Raw genomic sequence first — 23,044 nt, 5'->3', positions numbered from 1 at the left:
CACATAATAACTTATAGCTTGTATAAATTTCAATAACAAATCTAATAATTACTATAGAAAAAGCAAGAAAGATTACAAATAGGAAGTGAAGCTAGATTTTACAGTTCTTCTTAACCTTACTATACAGTACCAAGAGACTTAAAGACAATGTTTGGCAACAATATTCAGTTAAGCTAGACAAATACTATTTCACATATAAACAGCTGTGTTATACAGGCAGATATAGATTGTCTTTGTATGAAAGATGGATATGTGTGACCTTACTATTGCTATTCTGAATTTCTATTTTGCAATCATCAGATTCAAGGACAAGGAAAAATTCCATGGCCAAAGAAGTTTATTTGGATCTTGATAGACACAAGGCTTCACAAAATGTAATTAAGCGTCTCAATTTTGATTTTATCAAAAAAAAAAACAGATGTCAATGGATAAAGATAATAATTCACCTCCAAGAGGTTCTTACACTTTTAATACAGTTCTCTACTATTTATTAAAAGAAGTGCAAACAAATTAAAAAACATTGCTAATAGATTGTTTTATACTCTGCTATATATGGTACACCCCCAAAAAGATTGTGGGGTTTTGTTTGGGTTTTTTCCTTTCTTTCCTCCCCCCCCCCCTTTTTTTTTTAAAAGGATTGGTAATATATTTGCTGTTTTAGAAAACAAAGAGTATGTTCTGCAACACACAGGTAGCAGATAAAAAGTTTAGAAAGGGGGCTTAAGTGTTGTATTAAGGTTTTACAAAAAATCAACTATGTATACAGTAGACTGGACCTGAAATAGTAATGGTGAATACAAACAAAATTTCTCAATTTACTCTTGAGTTCAGATGTGGAATGAAAAAACATCACTGCAACTTTCCTATATAGATGCCATTAAAGTTCTGCTAGAAATCTACCTTTGGTAGTTTCCCAAAAGGCAAATATAAAGCAAAGTAGTTCACTAAAGTAAAGATAAAAGGACATAAATTCTGATCTTCAGACAACTGCAGTTTTCCAGTATTCAGTCAAAGTCAGTGACAGCAAATAAGAATCTGGGCATTTGATAATTTAACAGAAAAAAAAGTGTTATTAATTGGAAGAATTTAAATCACACCTATCTCTGAACATTGTTAGTTGCTTTGGCTGTAGAAAACAAGAAAAATATTGTGATGATTCAAGCCTACATCTAACTTTTGGTGTGCAAACAGCCCCAGTGAAATCAAAGGGACTACAATTCAGGCTTTTAAAGAACATGCCTACCTTAATTATCTTGTGGAATTGGGACCTATTTTATCTATTATCTCCTCTCAGGAATAGTTAGTTGGTTCAGTTATTCCATTTCACCACACTAACCAGTATCCTCTCAGGCCAGGTCACACCGGTCATATCACTCTGCTTGGTAAAGAAAACAGGAGCTATCTGATGGGTGAGGGGAAAAAAATACTATCTGGTTTTGGTAATTTTTAAATTAATAGGATGAGAGTAATCAGTGAACTTCTTTGAACTCTTCTTTTTTTGCCATGACATCAAGAAAAATCAAAGTCACTTTGACTTACTCTGACATGAAAATCTTCAGGGCTATCATTAAATTACCAAGTCCACATCCCACATCACTAAATTACCTACACCGCAGGTAAGCTTTCCAACCCCACCAAAACTGCAAGGTGGCATGCATGACAAAGAAACGCAACATTAAAAATACGCCGATGAAGTCAGGGTGACAAAAGCAAATAATAAGAAGTTCCACGACTTGTTCCTGAATTATTTAGTTGAATTATCAAAACATTTACTAACTAGCAAGCAACATTTACTAACTAGGTCACACAGGAAACTGGAAAAAGGTCGAATAAATTTCACTAATCACAGTATCTTAAAAATAACACTTCTGCAGCGGGTTTTTACGCGCCTTGCCACGCAGGCCCCTGCCGCGCCCGCCCCTCCTCAGGGCCGGGGCGCAGCCGGCAGCAAGGCGGGCCGCCCGGCCCCGGCCCCGGCCCCAGCCCCCCAGGCAGGCGTTTGGCAGCCCGCCGGCCGCTTTCCTCGCAGGCCGCTGAACAAAGCCCCAGGGCTTTCCCTCAGATTTTGGATTTCAGCCGCTGGGTAGCCGGGAAGCAGGGAAAGTTTCCCTGCCCGTACCTCCGCCCGTTAGACGTTTTATGAGCGGCAGGGAAACGCCGTGCGGTGCTGCCACCTCCAGGCTGCGGCCGCGCATTTCAGTCAGGGCGGCGCGGCGGGGCCGGCGCCGGGCCCGGCTTGAACCGAACCCCGGCGGCCAAGGCCTCTGCCCTCGGGAACACACGCCTTTTTACATTTCTCAAAAATACACGCTCCTGAGCTGCAAAGCTAGGGTGCCTTCTGCACGGCGTCCTTACGACGGCCTCTTGCACAGGCAGAACACACCACACTTCAGCCACTCTCCGCTTCTAAGCGGGTCTAGAGCATCTCAAAAAACCCCAGCTAGGCCACAAACAGCATCATTCATACACTTTGGGGGTTATTATTGTATTTTCATGACGTTTCGCCGTTACTTTAATCTTAATTTCCATCATTCTACTCTCACTTCACTCCCTAAAATGTGAGAAAACCAATAAAACCAGACAGAACCTGATACAATGCCTGCATGCTACAAGGAGAGCTCAGCTGTCCTGGTTTCTGTCAGGAGAGTCAGAGTAGCTGCTAAATACGACGTTAAAGACACTTACTAAATGACTCTCTAGGAAGAAGAGGGAAAAAAGAAAAAAAAGAGAAGACAGCATCTTTAAGGTGGTGGGTTTCCTTACAAGGAGCAGCCAACAGGCAAACACTGCAGGAGGAGGAACTGATACCAGGAAGTACTCTTAATCGTCAGCACCCAGTAATGACTCTCTATAATTAGACAGCCTTCCTAAGAAATGCTCCAACGCCAAGCAACCCGCAGAGCACCACTGCCAGCATCCACCAGTAAGTCAGCAGCACATGTCTCTTTCAGAAGAACAGGACACAGTCTAGGACAGCAGTCAGCAACTTCCATAACTTAAAGAAAATTATGTTATGCTGTTAACAACTACAAAAATCCCATGGTTAAATGACTCTGCTTCCATAATGTTTAGATACTTTTGACAACACAGAAGTAAGATGTGATCTTAATCTTTGAGACAAGGAGCAGTACATATCAACAAAACCCCCTTAGTTTAAATATGTTAAAAGAACTGTACTGGCAGAACAATTCTCTTCATTTAAAAGCTATAGTTATCTTCAAGATGAGTAAGTAAGGTTTCCAAGCATTTAAGAAGCTCAGATTTATTGAATGATACTACTAATCAGACTGCACACTTTACTTAGTTTCAGAAACCCTGACAATCCTCATCTTGTCACACTGCTTTTCCTCAAGAACTTCAAGAAAAACAGTGAATGCAGGAGTATGCCCATAAGGTTCTTGGTTTTGGGAACAATGACTTTCCATCTCTCAAAGGCTAGACAGACATCCTACAACATCCAAAAATAAAAGGCAATTTTCAGCTTGATTCCATAGTGAATAAATATGATATTTAAGGAGTTCTCTGCAAATTTTAGGTGTTTTTATTTGCTTTTGTTCTTTAGCATCTAAACTAGCTTAAAATAACTTGCTTTGAGCACAGACGGAACAAAGAACTTTTCATCATTTTGACAGAGCCAAGCTTCCCTAAGCAGAGCTCAATTTTATCTACTTGGACTAACACAGTGACATGTCAATGAAATATTCACCTTACAAAGGGATTCTGCCAAATATGCAACCGTGATCTTTTTTCTACAACCATTCTCTCCATACAGACACATACCTTACATAACAATAAAGCAAATCAGGCAGAGGAAGACACACACAGTGAGAACACAACCAAGTTTTGGTCCACTTGGACTCATCCTTCAGCACACCAGCTTTCCTCTTCAGAAAAGAAAAACATGCTCTTTTGCAATATAGAAAAAACAACAGGAATTTGGGTGTGTAACATGATGAAAATACTAAGCAAAAATGCCCAGCTTAGCAACACAGAACAGCAAACAGTTTCCATGTTTGCTTGTTTTAGCAAGCTGGGCTCAAGTATCTTGTAGGCTTTTGTATCTTGTAAATTATTTTAACTTTCTTTGAAACAAAACCACTTGACTATTCCCTCCAGTACCCTTAAACAAAAGGTGTAAGATAACTTTAGCTTGCAACATGTATGACTCTGATTAAGTGCTATATGTAGAACTAAGCAGAGCAGAAGTTTTGAAAAAGACTTGACTTTACCCCCCAGCTCAATTTAAGCATTCCCAAGAAAACAAAGCTGGAGAAGGATATAACATTTCTACAGCACAGCAAGGTCAAACTGAACACATTTCAGACCTAGGATTGTAATAGATACATACAGGTTTTCAGACTGACAATTGTGTACTATTAATAAACTCTCAGCTGCATGATGCTATTACAGATCATAAAAGAAATTTTCATCTTGAATGTACTATAGCACAAAAAGCAGCACTGGCATTTGCAAACATTAGATGCAAGTGGCGCATAGTTCTTAAGATTTGGGCCCTTCATTTAGGTGCTTGAAGGGAGCTAGTCTTTTCTGAATATCTGACCTGTTGTTAATATGGAACAAGTCTGAATTTGAGCTTCACTCTACAAAACTAATGATCTTTGCCAAATAAAATATATTAACTTCAGAATTCTTTCCTGTCTTCTACCTAAATGAAGTGCAAGTTTACTGCCTATTTTAAACCACTTCAACCTAACCAAGCGTGCTTGACCTTTTCAGTCAGGCATACCACATAGTCCACTCTGACATCAAGGGAAAATGGTATACCCAAGGCCCTGCACCACATGAACAGAATGATTTGTATGGTCAGCCTGCATGTGTGAAACAGGACTGACACATCCTCAAAGCCTCAGAGCTGTTGAGGATACACTGCAACACCAAACACCTCCAAGAAATACCCTTGCAGCCCCCCAGAAAAAGCAAAATTTTCAGTTTTGCAGTGTACCAGGTCAGAATAGTCCTGAAGGCAACAACCTGCCAGCTGGTTGTAAGTGGCCAAATCCTGGATCTTGGCTCTTGCCTAAACACAAAATGCTGAGGACCAACTCTTCTTTTGAGTGTTCCAGAATTATGAATAAAATTTCTGCAGGTCTGAACTTTTGCAGACACGGGCATAGCGTCAAACGGGATTATTAAACTGATGCAGAGCAACTCTCCAAAAGCGTTCTCTTGTAGGAGAGGACAGTCTTGCCAAGAATTAGAGCAGCCACCAAGATCAAGAACTTTTTTCCATGTCCTTGAGTAATAGTTTAAAAAATAATGAACTAGATGTGGGATACAAACCACAAAATTTCTGTTTATCAAGGAGGTCAATTATGTTTGTTGGTGCATCGATTTTAGGGAGGAAACAACACAAAAAGGGTTACACACAGAGATTGTATTTTCACGGAAAGAGACACGATAGAACTGGTAACAATTTTTCAACACCTATACTTCTTTCTAGGTAAGAGGCCTGTGGAATGGAGAAGATGGAGGCAATCAGAGTTGGGCAGAAAATAATCTAATTCTAATACCTTTGACATCCTCTTCAGAGGAAAAACAACTCTACCAAAATCAATTCCCTGTTGCTCATTTGAGTAAAAAATAGTGATTCTGTGGGTCACTTGCATTAGTCACATATTTTTTTATAGCACTTTTTTTTTTTTTTTTTTTTTTGCCACTTTGTTCCTCCATGTGGAGCAGGCAAGAGTGTTAACTAAGGTTTTATGTTTCCATTATCCACTAGGTCAGTTCTAGCAAACAGAAGTCTTCACTTACACCCTGCTAAAAAACTGTATACTTTCATTATAACTATGACTACTTTCTCCCTGGGAAGTTGCTCGAGATGCTAGGGTTTCTCTCTGGAAAAATGCTAGTTCTGGATGCACACTCCAGAACTACTTCAGTGACTCAGGAAAATCTCAAAGACTGTCATTTATGAACAGTAAATTTTTGCAACTCTGAAAAAGGATTATAAGATTAAATTCCTCTTAATAAGCACCTTCTGAAAAAATTGTATCCTACAAAAGTCATAGAAACACACAATCCAAGCTGCTTTCTACAGACTGCAATACAAGCTATTGTTCATTGTAAAAAGACTGATTTAGGGAAGCATTTCTGTTAAGAAACATACATTAAAACTTCTCACTTTGTCTCTTGTAATTCTTTAAATAAACCAAATTTAGAATACTTACCTAACCACGTTGCAATAAGAACAGAATCAATTCCCTCTATGGGCTCACATATTCTAGCAACTACTGGATGTATTTGCTGTGACAGGTAGTACTGAGTATCGATAGTAAGATGGTCTTGCTTTTGCAACTGTTCTGGAGCATATGCTCGCTGGCTGGCACTGAGATCTGATCCATCCTAAGACAGGAGACATACATGAAACAAAGTGTGGAAAAAAGTAAAATCCACATTCAGTCTATACAAAGGATTGTGCTTCAAATAGTATGCATTACTTTAATGCAAAATTGTTACACAATTATTCTTTCTTGGTTGATTTATTATGCATCTGATACAAATCCAGTAGTAGTAAAAAAAAATTGCATTGCTGATGCTGGCATCAGCTAGCAAGTTCAAGAATGTAAATCCAGCTTGTATTATTGCAGCCTACACGTGCAAATCACTAAGAGTAGACAGAGTAAACAGTCCCATCTGTCAATTCTGAAATGCACAATGAAAACACATTGTAACCATCAGCCCAGTTAAAAATACATGGAGGATATGCATTTTGGATTCACTTTGTACTAAACTAGCATTATCATTTTGCACAACAAGCAAATTCTAAGTCGTGGATATCAAAACTGTAGCTGTTTTGCTAGGAAATTTATATTCTTTGATTCTACAGAGAAACAAATAGAATGAATGGTCAGAGAATAGACCATCGTTCATTGGCATGTGAATAAATGACAGAGGCAGCAGCACTGATTTGAAAGAGCAAATTCTGAAATATTTGGAAATACTGAAAGAAACACATGGTGACACCTCAAGCCAAGAGATGAACACCACTTGGAGGTTATAGTACACTATACATTCTTCTCCAGCTTGAAAGAGGAAGATAAGGAAAAAATAATTCAATTTGGGAAGGCAATAATTAAATTGAAAACAATATTTATGGAGGAATTAAGTATCAATTCTAAGGAGATGGTACTCTTCTGGAAAACATAAATCATTCAGTCTGTTGAATCTCATTCTCAGTCCACAGCTACACTAAGAATTTTTTTTTCATGTGTGTTAAAAATCTTAGAGCAGAACTTAAGGCAGTATTTTAGCAAGCATTCAGTAATAGAAATAAACCTTAATGGGGATGGGGATGGGGGGTGGGGAAGTACTACAGCTTATTTTTTGCTAAGTATAGTCTCTTTTTTGCCTTTTTTTACAGCAAAATAAAACTAATGCATTAACATATGACACCTTCATTTTACAGTTAAGACAAGCTACTGGCTTCAATAGGGTCAGCAACCATGGACTGAAAACCCATCACTAATAAAGACGACTGCAAGCCATTGGTCCCTCCTACTCCTTTCAGACAACTTTGTATTCAGAACAAAATGAATTTAGGACTATTCAGCTCATCCAGCTGCTTTGCAAAAATAATTACAATGTAATTCCTTCAGCTCCCTTCTTTCAACAAGTACATTCTTCTCTTGTATTGTGCCATTTCTCAGCAGTACCCATGGCCCAGCTCTCATAAGACTTGGCAGCTCTGGCATGCCAGCTACGAACTCAATAAAATACAGTATCTGTCAGTTTTTATTGATGAAGGAGCTGAAATAGCGGTCCACTGTAGAAGTCACATTGCCAGGTCCCTCAGTTTGGCGTTAAGAGATACCTTGCTCCATCTAATCCAATTTACACTCTTTAAAAAAATATTAAATCTGAAGTGAAGTCTGTATTTGTGAGATAATGATAAGCATTTATAGGATAAACACCTGAAAACAGAAAGTTCCTGTCTATCCAACAGATATTCCCCAATCTATCCAACAGAGGTACTGCCAGATCCAATGACTGTGAATTGAAAAGACACAGGTTGAGCCTGGAAATAGCAATGACACTAACCACCACCACAAATTAGCTTTCTGAGAACGACAGGTTTTTTGCCATCAGAATTTTCTTCTCTTTAAAATGAAGACTGGATATTTTCCTTAAAAATAAGTTATAGATCCCACCAGAAATTAATTAGGGAAATTTTATCAGCCATGATATGGAAATGGTCAGATGAACTAAGCTGATCACAATGGATCTTTCTGTCTCTATAAAACTACATTTAGGACAGAAAACCGTTTTAAACTATAACATATTCCCGCTACAAAAAAATGCCAAAACATTTTTTCCAGGAGTTGTGTTGAGTTTCTTTATAATCTCTCAAAACAATACCTAGTATTTAGCTGTAAATAAAGACATTTTTACCTGACAAATGACATATGACACTGTGTCTCCTGCCTTCACCTTTCGGCCTCCTTGAGAGTTTATCCACATGGCAACATGCACATGTGGCAGGCTTTTTTTGTCAGGATAATCCTGTGGATCTTTTGTCAATGCCTAAGAGATCAAAGCAGGAAACAGAAACATAACTATGAGAAAAGTATTCTACTTAGCAATGGACAACTCAGAGTTTTAAAAGAAAGATTATATAGTAGCTATTGTCACCCACCCACTATTCACAAGTACATTTGTAACACAAAAAAGTAAGCTGAAAAAATTGTAATAAAGGTATTTTCCAGACATTAAGGTCTAGGTACCAGTCCTTCATACTTTAAAATTGTTATATTAATAAAATGAGAAGATGTTTTTACAATTACTGTCTGAAAAATGCATTACATTAGAAGCACAACAGTTCAAAACAGTTACAGATATAATGCAAGTGTTTTAAAATCAAACTAAATTGAAGGTGAAAACATTATGCAAAATACAAAAATAAAGCCAGAGATTACCCTGCACCAGTTGAGGTCATAAAGTAAACCTGAGTATCAAGTAGTTAAGTGTATTTAACAAGCTCTGTAACTAGAAAATACAACTGGATTTAAGTATTTCCACCTATCTCATACTACTGAGATTCCACAATGGGTTCTTCCTTTGCATGAAATAAAATTCTATTTAAATATTTATCAATCCTAATTCTTAGAAGCAACTTAGAAATTCGTCTTAACAGTGAAATACATTGGGGTTTTTTCCCAAGCAGTAAAACAGAGGAACATTCATAATTTAAAGTGAAAATTATTCCATATATATCTTTTACTGGGACACTAGTACTCTTATAATATTTGCATTAGAATGGTCTCTTTTTTTTTTAAGACAACCATAAAAATCACTGCTTTCTCTAACATTGATATGGCAACCTGAACACATTTCTTAACTGATTGATTAACACAGTGTTACAGAGCAGACAGATATCCAGCTGGCAAAAGAACGAGATTTTTGGATGGAGCAAATTTGGGAAATCTATTAGACGCACGAGAGGGGCATGTAATATCCAATTCATTAGTGAAACACACCTCTAGCAGGGACAGGGGAGGCTTTTGAATTTAAATATACAGATTTCATTGAGGATTCATAAAAATAAACCAAAACCACAATGCCATTGCTAAAACTCTTGTAGATAAAGCAGAGCATTTTACTTCTTCCTGCAGTAGTCTTGAATGAGCTCTCAAAATGACTATCAGTTTCCTGCCACAGAGATTTGAAGGGAAACTAACAACAGTATGATTTTATACGGGTTTTCTAGAAAACAGAACATTTGATTCAATTAATTCTTTGGTTTATGTATTTTAAACCTGAAATATTAAGTAACAATTTAGGAGAAAATTTCTCCTGAAAGCATGAGATATCATGTCATTCTCAACATGCAGAATCAGCGGGGAAGACAGCAGGATGGAATAAGACACAAAGTTCTTATTCTGAGGAAGCAAGGCTGACCTCCAGCCCCACAAAATATTTTTTCTCATATTGTAGGATCTTTGCAGTATGTTCCATGCTATGCAGTATCTAATAAAACTCCTGATATTTCACAGTGTCATAAAGATTAAAAAGGTTTTTATCAGCAGTCAATACATTCAGGAACAGTAAAGTTTTTCTGAGACAAAAAAAGAGTTGAGATCATTTACCTTGTTTATTTCAAACTGATTTACCGGGATCTGGCCGTTGATGACATTTTCTCCGATTTCTATTAGCCGCGTTTGAATGTTTTCCACAATTATGTCTCGGGGCTGATCAGAAAGAATCTGACTGATTATATAGCTGTAAAAACAGTCCAGAAACAAAGAAAAGCTTAAGATATGCAAACCAAACCCATTACAATAAACAAAATTCTCTCTTCCCCAGGTTACCTCTAGAAATTAAAGAGCCTGAGGATGAAGCATGATGCAAAATTTATAGAAATTTGCTAGGATATTTTATGTTGTGTTTTATTTATTTACTTATTTTACTAAAAGCAAATTATTGTAAATAGTTCTAATGTTAAACAGTGATTTGGAATTTTTGAGTGCAACTGGTTTCTATTTTCTGCTTCCATTTCATTTTTCCATTTATTATTGCATAGCAGGTATCTTAAGATGGGGGAGAAGAGAACATATCAAGTAAGCAAAGTCTTGCCTATTTCTGTAAAATGTGGTTGGAAGATCTGCCAGCTGCAGAAGAGTTAGTCACTAAAGAACACTCTCAAACATTTGTATAGCTTTAATTACTAATACATTCCTAACTTGGAAAAATTTGCTTCTATTATGATGCATCTTTTCTTAGAAAATGCAAGTCTTAAGAACAGTAAGCAAGTGTGTGGTATATTTTTACAGATGTAAAAAAGTACTCATTTTTGGATACATTTGGACCACAATTTAAGTTAAGCTTTCAAGAGGCAGTACGCAATATAATTTGAGTCAGCCCCCAGATGACCAGCTCTCCACCCGCTGCAATTTTCTTTCTACAGTGTTAAAATGTATTTTTATGGAATTTAAGCACAAAAATACCCTGTGCAACGATGATCAATAAATCAGCTATCCAGTATCTGTCATAACGAACTATCAGAAGAATCTCATTTGAAAAATGGAAGAGAAACAGTCTTGGGGGAATGGATCATCTCCTCAGCTGCATCTGCACTTCCAGCATTATCAGAGGATACTGAAAGAGCTGACCACCAGCTTCTTCAACCATCTTTCAAAAGATCAGGCCTAAAACCTATGACTCCAAATGCTGATAGCACCTATCATTTTCACAAGACTTCATCTGTGGTTTATTAAACTGTATATACAAAATTGTGACAACTCAAATGCACAGCTTCCACAGAAGATGCAAAAACAAATTCTGAAATTAGAGACATCGGCCTTGCGCAAGTATAATCTGTTACCAATGCCAAAATGTAACATTTACCACCTCCTACAACAATGAGTAAAGATGCCCTAAAACTGGTATTAGTTACCAGCTTGCACTGTTCAGGAAACAGACACATGATACCAAATGTTTATGAAGCATGTACTGTTTAAATCAGAGCAAGAGGACAATGCCACAAAGCAGCTCACTTTCCAGTCTCTTTTGCAAGATCACACCAGTCTCTTCGGACTATATCCAGTCCTTTCAGTTCTTGTCTAGTTATGTATTTCCCATCTCCTGTTGGTTCCACAGCCAAGGCAGCATATTTCTTCTTCTTTAACAGTAGCAAGGACTTGAAGACTCCATCAATATCAATTTCCAACAATTTATAGAGTTTGTTCACTTCACTTTTAACCTGCAAATGCACCAACATTAAAACCAAATGCAACACCTTAATAACTATGGACAAATTTAACTTCCATCTAGAAGTGTATCATTCTGAAGTTTTAAAACAATTAACATTACACGCTGTGTGCTTGCATACACATTTTAAAGACTTGTCAGATATCATTAATCATGAAATTAAGCACACCGTAGTAACTATGAAATGCTATTAAAATTAAGGTGCACCCATTGGCTTCTTCAGGATTTACAGCCTGGCATATCTAACTCCCTAACAAAATCAAGCATGGCAGAGAAGCATGGGAAGTGTTAGCATTTTGTTTGTTAAAGCAAAAACAACCAAACAATTCTTCTGAACATTTTTCTGCTATTTTTTTAAGTCTTTCTAATTTGTTTTTTTTTTAACATGATACTAACCAAGTGTTTAAAAATCAGCAACAGTGCAGTATGGAGTATACTGGCAAATCTCACTCACAAGGATGCACAGAAAATGAGAAAAGTATGAAATTCTGCTGAGTAATGACTAAAATGGGCATGGATATAAATAATGGGAGGTTAAGGGCAGGAGTGAACACAACCAGAAACCAGTAAGACAAGGCTAGATGGGAAAAATTCAAAAATTCAGAAAGAAGATGAGAGAATTTTCTCCAGTAGAAAACCAAAATTAATCTCTTGGATGAACAGTTCATCACTGAAGACAGGCGATAAATTCACACTACATCAGAACAGGGGTATATACACCAACTGCTCTCACAGTAATTGACTGTATTGAACCTGTGTGCCTTCCATTCAGTCTACATTAAAGCAAAAGTATAAGTGCAGTGTAAATATCCCTCATCTCTGAACATGAATTTTTGCGGAAGAAATTATTATGCAATAGAACAGTGACATTTCTTAGTGTTCCTCATCAACAGATAGAATGATCTTTCCCGAAATTTTTTTATATGAATTATGCAAAATGAGGAAAACCTAAATGACAGAAGTGTTTTCAAAAAAGTTACCATCACTTTCTTGAGTAATAAACAAACAAACAAGAAAAATGGGAAACAAGAAACATAAGAACCACTTTTTTATGCCACAGAAAAAAGTATTGAGAGCCACAACTTTCACAATTGTGATGCTAAATTAGAGTGTTCCTTATTTACAGACCTAAGTTTATTCCTTTCTCAAATCAAGTACACAATACAAAAATTTTGATCAAAACATGTCTGTCTCTTTAAATAAAAAACCCCCAACAACCAAACCAAAAAAACCAAACCAAGAAAAACCAACAAAAAATCAAAACCAACTGACACAGGATACAGAAGTACATAGAATAAAAAAGCCTGAGATTTAACTCAGAAAGAATCATTAAGCAGGCAACAAGTTCAAAAACGTACTTATTCTCTCAGTAAACCTGAATCAAAGTCAGAAGTATTTAACTTATGGTGATGATCCTGTCAGTCTTTATAAAAATTATTATTATTTAACTGTTCCTCTATAGCATTTAGCCAGCAAATGAGTACAGGGACACAAACCAAACCAGAATGAAAACACACACACAGACGGCTAGAGTAAGATTAAACTTTCTTACACGCTACTGTATATATACTTGAAATTATATTTAGTCTTGTTTGTGGCAAACAAACAAAAAAAGAGAGATTGCTTTCTTCCACACCATCAGCCCTCCTACTACTTGGTTATAACATCAAGATATTACTCCTTTTTCCATGCTCCTGACATACATCTACTTCTCAAAGTACTAATTTAGCATGAAGGCAGAAGTATTCTAAAAAAAAATCCAAAACCCCAGAACCACTCTTGCCTTAAAATTTCATGAGTTTTGTTTAATACTATATTGAAAAAAACCTCTACACCTTCGAGTTTTTTAGAGCTTCCATAGCTCTCATTTTCATCACAATTTTTTCCATCTTTCAAAACCAACTTCTCTTACATCCTTTCTTTAAAATGTTCTGAAATGTTTCTCACTTCACTTCCACAATTTCAGAGTGCCACATAACTTCCACATTGTCAGTTGCCAACTGCTAATCAAACAGATCTTTTCCATACTTAGAATACCTTGGAAATTAATATTTGAGTTTATCACTGGAAATCTGATGGCACACAAAGTGTAATATACTACGTAACTAAACAAAATTAAACTGATAGACATATCTCATGCTGAAACAAAACCCATTAAAATAAAAATTGTGTTAACATAATTGGAGCTAATGCAGAGGAATTGTACCTTACATTTTGACTTACCAAGTATTCAGATAGTCTCTTGGTAACTTAGGATTGGTGGAAAGGCTCATTATACAATGAAACATTTCATGTAATTTAATCACTTTTTAAAATGCACAAAATAGCTACACCTGAAGAATGGGGCACTGATCTTTCACTACTCCCTAGCTTCCACACCTTGTCAGATTCTTCCTCATGGCCTATTCTCTGCTTATGCCATGGAGTCCTCTCGTAATACCAGCTGTTCCACACAGTGTTACAACACAGACATGTAAGAAAGCTTTAAATAGAAAAAATTCCTTACCTTGTTCCCCAGCTTGAAGACCTCATCCAAATTGGAGCTATTAGTGTTTATCATAATGGAATCTGTGTCTCCATAAATCACTTCAAGGTTCATCTAAATGAAACAAATTGCTTTGAAAAACAAAACAGAACGACCTCATCTTTTTAAAGTCCCACCTCATTTTAAAGATTCAAAAATATCATTATCTCTGTGTTATCCCTTAAATACTAAAAAGCAGAAGAATGTAAAGTAAGTTTTACTGAGAAGTCTGTATATTTCATTAAGACATTTTTTAAGAGAATAATGAAACTTAAATCACTGATACATTTTAAAAAAAAACACAGTTCATTTGTGTACATAATATAAGTAGTTAAAATTTTACTAAATGAATGTTAGAAAAATAAGTCAGTGAACAAGTCTAATCTTGAGAAACAGCAGGAACTCTAATCAGAAATAACTTTGGACTGCTAGGACACAAGATTGCTTAGACTCAAAGACTGCTGAACAAATTCAGGCTATTCAGGTAAGGCATTTAGCCCATGTGCTTGCAAGAGAATACCACAGTCAGGTATCCTATCCCATGTGCAGCCACCACTATACTACTGCCTTCCATACAGTCTACATTAAATCAAAAGTATAATAAATGCAATATAAATATCCCTCATCTCCGAATATTTGGATTAAAAAAAAAAAGAAAAAAGTAGATATTCTGTTTCAAACAATAAAGTATCGGCTAGTGGATACAGTAACTGAGAATAGCACAGTACCATCCAGATTAGGCTACTGCTCTTATACTTTTTCAGATTATGCATGTGGCTTCACATTTCCATCTTCCCACTCCAATTGTTTTTTTCTGCTGTAATGTAATTACCTGTGTTAGTCCTCCCCTGGGCAGCAGATCTTTCAGGGAACAAGGCACTCCTTTTGGCTAAGGATCTAGCTACTACAACCCACAAGTTTTGTATCCCCAGGTTGAACTACTAAACAATTACACCTGGAGATGAACACAAACACCTACTCGACTCCTCTGACTGACACTCTGCCCTCCATATTATCTTTCATTCTGAGCACAATTCAAATGCCCTACTTGGAAAAGACTGTGTACATGAGCCATACTGCCATAAATACTCTGGGATAATGGAGCAAACTCTAGACAAATTGAGGCACACAAAAAAGCCTGAGGTGCATACAAAAGTGCAAAGAAAAATCAACACCACCATTAAATGTGACGAAAAAAACCCCCAGGCAGACGCATCCAATTACATAATATTAACTTGAAAAAATGAAAACCTGATGTCTTCAGTGGTGGAAAGTCAATGCAGCTGTAAAAAACTGCAGCATGGCTATGTCCATGTTAAACTCCATTAATCAAAAAACCACTCTGTGACAGAATTTAAAGGATGCCAAAAAATAAACCATAATAAAACACTAGAACACATGGTGTAACAGGTCTATGAGTAAACTCTAATTAGCACTGTCACTAATTTGCTTGAAACAGTCACACATAGGCTTCAAGCAGGGGCCAGATCATATCTGTGGTAGGAAAAGAAAAAACCTATAATCCATTAGGAAGGATTACATTTGTAAACCAGGCATCCTAAGAAGTGATTTCAGGTCTGTTTGGGCTACAGTACTCCTAGAATAAAAAAATTTCACCAGGTGTGCTCTTTAAGGGTTGTTTTTTAATGAAAATGCTCAGCATTACCTTTTGCACCATCTCCTTGGTATGCATCAAAATCTGGGAAAAAAAAAATAATCTAAGATTAGTGTATGATATAATTACAAGCTAACATATGCAAACATATCCATTAGGTTGCTAACTCCAAATGCTCTCACCTTTCAAAACAAAGCAAACCTGGCCACACACAGTCACCTCAACACTCCTATTACATGAGCAAATTCTCATCTGACCTTGCATTAATGCCATTATTAACTCCCCTAAAACAAGATTAAAACAAATCTCAAAACTGCATGTGCACACACACATTCTACCTTGGGAAAAAAAGAACACTGAATCAAATACTCAAATAAAACCTAATTGGGAACTGCCAGATTTAAGCCTCTCTCAGTAATTTAGGTCAGTTGTCTTCTTCATCTCCATCATCTTATCTCTCCATGTCATTGTGTTTTTCCCCAAAAACATCCTGTCTTATTCAGTATAGCTTGGATGGTGCTCACCTAATAACAACTTAGTCAAAAGGTTGATTACCTTTCTAATGACCTCAAAATGGGTCATCAAAACCTAAGCTCCTTAGGGAAACCAGAACTGGGACAAGGAGCTGGGATAAGGAGCTGGGATAGAGATAGGAAACTGATGTTGAATCAATGGGCAAGTTTCTCAGCCAAGTTCCCTAAATGCTCTGAAAAGCAATTCTCTGAACCTCAGAAACAGCTACAGAGACCTCACATGAGTAGGCAACTACTTCCACCTCTAAAACTGGTCAGCATAGCGGAGAGGTGTGGAACAGCTATCATCTGAAGCCAGATACAGCTGTAATCCAGAAAAGACAAAGTAAAACTAGCCTGATGAACCAAATGCGTCGCTGCTGCATCAGGAAGGGCTTGGCAGCTGCATGAGAACCAACATCTGGCCCGCTCCTGCAGTCACCGGGCTATGTTTCCACCGTATTCCCCATTTTCTTTCTTGTCAGCAAGCTGCTGCTCTTGCACACAGCTCCAGATTCCAGCCGGTTAGACCCAAGTTCCCTGGTTTCAGTTCCTTCCATTCCCACTCAGCATAAACCTCAGCTCTTTTTCAGCTAGTCCTGCTAATTGTATATATTTATACTTTCAATTTTCTTAAAGAGGATTACTTTGAACCACTTGTTATAGCTATGGTAGATCAGAGTCTAAGGTTAAAACAAACAATTTGGTACTCCAGCTTAAAAGATAGTCAGGCAATGCACTATTTTGACAGGTTATATTAAATTGGGTAACCTAGTCTAAGTTTTATTATTTTTCATACATTAAATTGCAATACTCCTTGGCCACATTTGCCAAAAAGGCAGAATTATGCCTTGTAGTCAAGAAGTGTGTGACAGGGTGCTGAGCAGTAGGAATCAGCAGGGATGAGGAAAGAAAAGGACAAAAAGGGAAGAGCTGGCCACACTCAGTGGGGGTAAGACCATCTTCAGGGAAATCTCATGACTTTTGTAAGGCCAAGGAGCCTAAAATGAATCCAGAAGTCTTGACTATTGCAATATTGACTACTGCTATGGTGGCAAACAATTCTGAAACAACGGTGAAATGTCCATCTCTGTGTAACAACAGTACACGAACAGAATGACAACACTGTCATTCCTTCAACATTAATGGCAAGTTTCTTTGATATTTCTGAACCTTTGAACTATCACAGCTATAAATACTGAAGTATGATGCTCCACTATGCTTGTTCAGTTTGTTTTAAATTATGCACCACAGAATTATGCACCAAAAGCTGTATGCCCCCAGCCGCCTTAGTTTTGCAATGCCTGACTTTACAAACTTAACAGAATAGTTTCTGTTCAGACACATTTTCTAGCCACTTTCATCTTTAAAAAAAGAAACTGCTGCACCTAAGGATGGACTCAAGTCTCCCAAAGTACAAAAACATGAACTAAGCAAACATAATATACCATTCCCTTCAAGGCACTTAAGGATAGGTTAGGTTCCAAACCATGATGTAACTTTGACACAGCTGACTCACAATGAATGTCCTTATCAGGGTCACTCCCCAAGCACATATGAATACCTATAGATTTACAGTCTCTGGATAAAATTCAAAACGGCCAGTTGGTTTAAAGTCCATCCACTGATGCCACAAACTAGGTACTCAGACAATGTGATGCCTGAACTCTGCTGAAGTCCTGAACTGCAAAAAGCTCAGCTGGCCTCAATCTTCTACGTAGACAAAGAACAGGAAAATGGTGAATCTTAACTGCAGATTCACCCTAGGCTGTATGTACTCAGACACACCCGATTCCATTTTAATCAGAAGCTTAAAAAAGATATTCCACTCCTATTCATCTCCTAGTAAGTGATTCAGACAGCATCGCCCCATCACCTTTCCATGGAGTTTTGAAATTACTCTAAAGACACGTATCACTGGTACATGACATCAAATTTCATACACAGTAATCAGAATTCCAGGTTATTCACCACCACCCTCCTTCTCTCACTTATTAGCTAACACCTACAGAGAAAGGTTATGCCTTTCCCTTAGTACTCCAAAAGCAAACATAAGCCCCTAAAACAAAACTTTAAAATTGGACAGAGAAATGAAGAGTTTACATGTAAAAGAAAAGGCAGCCTACCATTTTCCCCCTTGATAATCTCTGGCATTTTTTACTTAATTCTCTGAAATAATGCTATCTATGAATAGTTAGAAAGATAACATTTTTTTTCCAAATAGGATTACCCCTGTGCAAAGACTGTTTTTCAATTGTTTCCAGTGACAGCAGTGGATGTAGTTAATAACAAGAGGGTCACAGACAAGGTAACTTCATCAAGTGACTGGCATATGCTAGTGCTACCCGTTCCGACAGGAGATCACTTGCAAGTGCCAACAGCTACAAAACAGAAGGTTATAAAGGCTTGCTAAATTCATTAATAAGGCAGTCGGTAGTTATCTGATTTCACAGCAACACCTGCATATTTATCTTCTCATTACCAATTGGATGATGGAATTTTTTTCAAGTACATTTCAAAAATCTGCCAACTTCAAGTGTAGAAAAAAAATAAACTTTGTAGTTAATTTTTCCCTTAACAAAGTACAGCTGTTGAGAATAATTGTTCAAGATCTTACCCTGTAATGTCAACTGCAGCAGAACAAAGAGTATTTAATTAGCAAATCTATCCAGTAATTCAACACCTATTATATAAAATGCCTTCGTGATTTTATTCAGGATAATTTGCTAAGAGGGTTATTACTGACATTCAGATGAAATTTAAAATTCCTACGCAAGTCGAGTCATAATAGCAGTAATGATCCCCCCAATCAGGAGATACTGTGTCACACAAGGTTCTTTTGCAATGCAGCAGCCGATTTCCTGACTTCTTAATTCCTGGGCTCAGCTCAGTGAGAGCCCTTCATGCCAATATTTCAGTCAGCAATACATCCTTAATGGGACTCTATTAAAATACCTAGAATAAAAATTACTCTTTTTTTCTTCTTTTTTTTTCTTTTCTTTTTTTTTTTTTTGTTAAAAAGAACGACAGCACTGCTATCATATCAATCATTAGCAGTTTCTCAGAAATGCACAGCAAAGGGAGGGAGGTTTATGGTGCGGCTAGGAAGACAGGAGAAAGAAGAAAGAGAATAGGAAAATTGTTACTCACTAGTTTCCTTTTGCAAATAATGTTGTGCTGCTCATGAGAGCTGGATTGTCTCCTATTGCAGGCAATCCAAGTAGGAAGAATTAATTGCCTGGCAACTCATCTGTACAGCCATGCTCCCTCCCCCCCCCCCCCCCAAACATATACTTCTAAAAACCTGTGAACTTCTCAGCACAGTGAACATCTGTGAAATTCTATTTTAACTTTTTTCTTGTAAAAGCAAAACTAGCAACACATATTCTCTCGCTCATGAACTGCGAGTCAGTACAAACAGAAAGATTGTAATTGCGGACAAGCAATCATCGAACTGCAAAATCTCCTGTCCTAACTCTACTCCAACTCACTAATTAATTAATTAAATGAAGATCTGATTTAAGAAAGGGAATTATTATAAATAAATATACAAAGAACAGCTTTACTATTATCCATTACATCAAATATTTTTAAAGATTCCTTATTTAAAAATCACTAAAGAGTCCCTTTCAATGAGAGGACGCTTATGTGAAAACAAGCTGATACCTGAACTAAAAAACAATAGGATAGAACACAAAACTAACATGCTGATGCAAAGGTTTCTTCTGAAGACACACACATTTTCTGCAGATTTCTGGGGTTGCAGGCAAGAAGGAACGAAAGGGAGACTTAAGACGAGTGAAAAAACTGACCAGAATTACAAAAATATTCCACCAAAGTTGCATTAAAAACCAGAATCACTTATGCATTCACTTTGCACAGGGAGAAAAACTAACACTCTTAGGGCCTTGGCAAAAACTGTATTTCTGAAGACTACCTCTAGTTATCTAGTGTAGACCTGATATTTGTTTCCACCTCAGTTGTTTACTCATGCATTTATATACTAAGAAAATAATTCTGTCACTCACTTTAGTAATTCATATTAGCTAGTCCTTCCCATAACACAGAGGAATATATGAGCAGGAAGAACTGTGTTCCAGTATGCAACACCACTCATAACCCACACAAGAAGCATTTCTGAACCTCTGTGCTTCTGCAACCTATTCACCAGCTTTGCTAGTATTTTGTAGTAAGTAGCCTCTAGAACTAATAAACCACGGCCAAAGGATGCTGCAAAAAGATTTTATTAAGGAGGATTTTCAAAAATGTTTCTACCACTGGACAAAAAGGGCACATATACCATAAGCAAAAGTGAAAGAAGCCTTGTTTGCCACAGGGAATGAAGCATCACAATATAGCCTTTTCATTAGACAATGAACTTGATTGAGAAAAGTTCGAGTGACCAGATTCAAACAATTAATAAGTCTGTTTCAAAGAGCTTTTACCAAGTTATTTGCTGTACTTAGACAACACATTCAAAGTTACATTTCTGAAAAGTGTACGCTGTTAGGAAGCATTAACAGCATGCGAAATACACCCCATGTTGCCATAATTTTTCTTTATAGCTTGTTTGTTTGGGACACCAAGTGTCCATACTCCACCCAACAAAACTGGCAGACATTAATACAACTTTAACAGCTGCTGTGTACAAAACTAGTACTGGATGGTGCCCCAAAACCAAAGGGAGAATGGTTCCAAGAGCTGAAGCAGTGTACTCAAAGATCCAGCGATACATGTTTATATGTCAACAAAAGGTAGGATCTTCTGCCTCATGAACAAAAGAAAATTCACAAAAAAGGCAGCAATAGAAGCTTGCTGAACACAACAATAAATGTGTACCTTTGCACATTCTGACAAGGAATGCAAAGATGACTGTAAAACACTGAAGGTGAATATGCAAATCAAACTACAACTTGAAGACAATGCTCCTTTGGAGCCAGAAACAATTACCTCTTTAAAATTTTAAAGTAAGTTTTAAAGTAAGTTTTGCTGAAGAGAACAGGAAAATCAGAATTAATTCCTTCCCAAACTGTACAATTATTGGTTATTCTGCACAATGCATTATTAACCATGCTATACTAAAGCAAATTTTGACTAGTTTGGAAAGGATTATTTTGGCATTTGGATGAAAGAGAAAAAACCCCAATGAAACATAGTGCTACAGCTTTGGACAGAAGTTTAAAAAAAAACCCACCCAAAAACTTCTGTGTTGGAAATTCATTCAAAATCTTGGAAATGGAGAAACAGTGCTCAACAGAAGTTGAATGCTTAAGTGCGCAGAAGGCAACTGATCCAATTCTGACCCCACTCTGTGTTCCCAGAAGCACTAAGGATACAATGCCCAGGTGGATAACTACCTGTGAAAGATGTCTGTATGGCATAGGCATCTCCTAACCCTCCAGACTCAGTAATGCTCCTTCCAGAGAAACCAAACACCACAATCAGTAGCAGTTCCCAGAGAAGCTCCAGGGCTCATAGCCCACCCACAGAATTACTGTCTTTCTGACCAATTAATTCAAAACTGAAAACCTAGAACAAACGAAGGAGGAGGGAATCTTTTCCTGTTCCACTCCATGAAAAAACAAGATCCACAACACCTAAACCACGTTGAAGAACACAGTGCTTAAACCAATTTCAGCTCATTGACTCTTAAGAATATTTTTTTATTTAAATTTATTAAATAAATCTATGCTTGATGAACACTTTGTACTTAACCATACGACACAGAGGTAGCTTTGCTTAATAAGAAAACCCATTGTGCATTTCAAGTACACTGCAACTACATCAAAAGCTAACTGTATCGTAAACCACAAGTAAAACCACTAATAAGCAAGAATATGACAAGCATCATTTATTATTTCCTAATAAAACCAAAATGTGTTAAGTTATTCAATATTTAAATGCATATGGACAAGTATATCCTCCTTAGAGGAAACAGCAGCATTTGTTTCAGTGAAATGAACAAACATTTAGACAGGAAAGCTTTACTTTGCTTTGTTTCCCCAAACTCAACTGGTTAACACATTCAGAAACAGAGACTCAATCTTTCACTAGAAGATATAATACTACAAGAACAGTACGTAATTAAAATGAACTACTTATAAACCAAGGTTTCCTGTTTAGTTAGACAAGTTAGAAAGCAATCAAGGTTTAAACCAGAACACAGAGATTTTCCTCCAAACAACCGCAAAATCTGTTTCCAAGAAGGGAAGAATAACCATACCATCCTTCACATCAGGTTTAAGTTGAACTATAGTTTCAGAAATTATCTTTCAAATATATAAGCTTGTCTCTCAATCTTGAGGTAAGAGGAATGCGAATACTGTCTTATTTCCCAGATAAGTCACTCTCATAGCCATATAACTAGAAGTCCTAGAGAAATCAGGCAGTAGGTTTCAGAACCAACAGTAAAGACAGTTTTTCAAAAAGATTAAGTATTTCTGTAAACCAGAAAAAGAAACAAAGGTAATACTCTAAACACCGAAATATTTTTTTAAGGAGTGGATAAACTCAGTGCACTATCCAAGGTGACGAGAAACTCCTTGAGAACGAAATCTCCACCCCCTCTACTTTTTTTAGTGAAAAGTAGAGAACAGGACTTGCAAGTCCCTAAGCCCCTTCTCCCTTACCTCCCAACTGTTAAAGAAAATTTCATTGCAAAATGAA

At 37.0% G+C, this 23,044-nt stretch overlaps 1 protein-coding gene across 1 annotated transcript in view; it reads right to left on the bottom strand.

Moving 5' to 3' along the window:
- POLA1 (DNA polymerase alpha 1, catalytic subunit) overlaps positions 1 to 23,044 on the bottom strand; it is a 204,286-nt gene that overhangs the window by 112,969 nt on the left and 68,273 nt on the right. The window contains exons 27-32 of the mRNA XM_055802046.1: positions 15,918 to 15,950; positions 14,234 to 14,326; positions 11,514 to 11,719; positions 10,107 to 10,239; positions 8,413 to 8,544; positions 6,192 to 6,366 (exon numbers count right to left, since the gene is read on the bottom strand). Of these exons, the coding sequence (XP_055658021.1) occupies positions 6,192 to 6,366; positions 8,413 to 8,544; positions 10,107 to 10,239; positions 11,514 to 11,719; positions 14,234 to 14,326; positions 15,918 to 15,950 (772 nt within the window). The remainder of the gene's footprint in view (positions 1 to 6,191; positions 6,367 to 8,412; positions 8,545 to 10,106; positions 10,240 to 11,513; positions 11,720 to 14,233; positions 14,327 to 15,917; positions 15,951 to 23,044) is intronic.

This window comes from Falco peregrinus, chromosome 4, assembly GCF_023634155.1.
Source record: "Falco peregrinus isolate bFalPer1 chromosome 4, bFalPer1.pri, whole genome shotgun sequence".
Lineage (NCBI taxonomy): Eukaryota > Metazoa > Chordata > Aves > Falconiformes > Falconidae > Falco > Falco peregrinus.
This window is presented reverse-complemented; position numbering and strand designations above follow the sequence as displayed.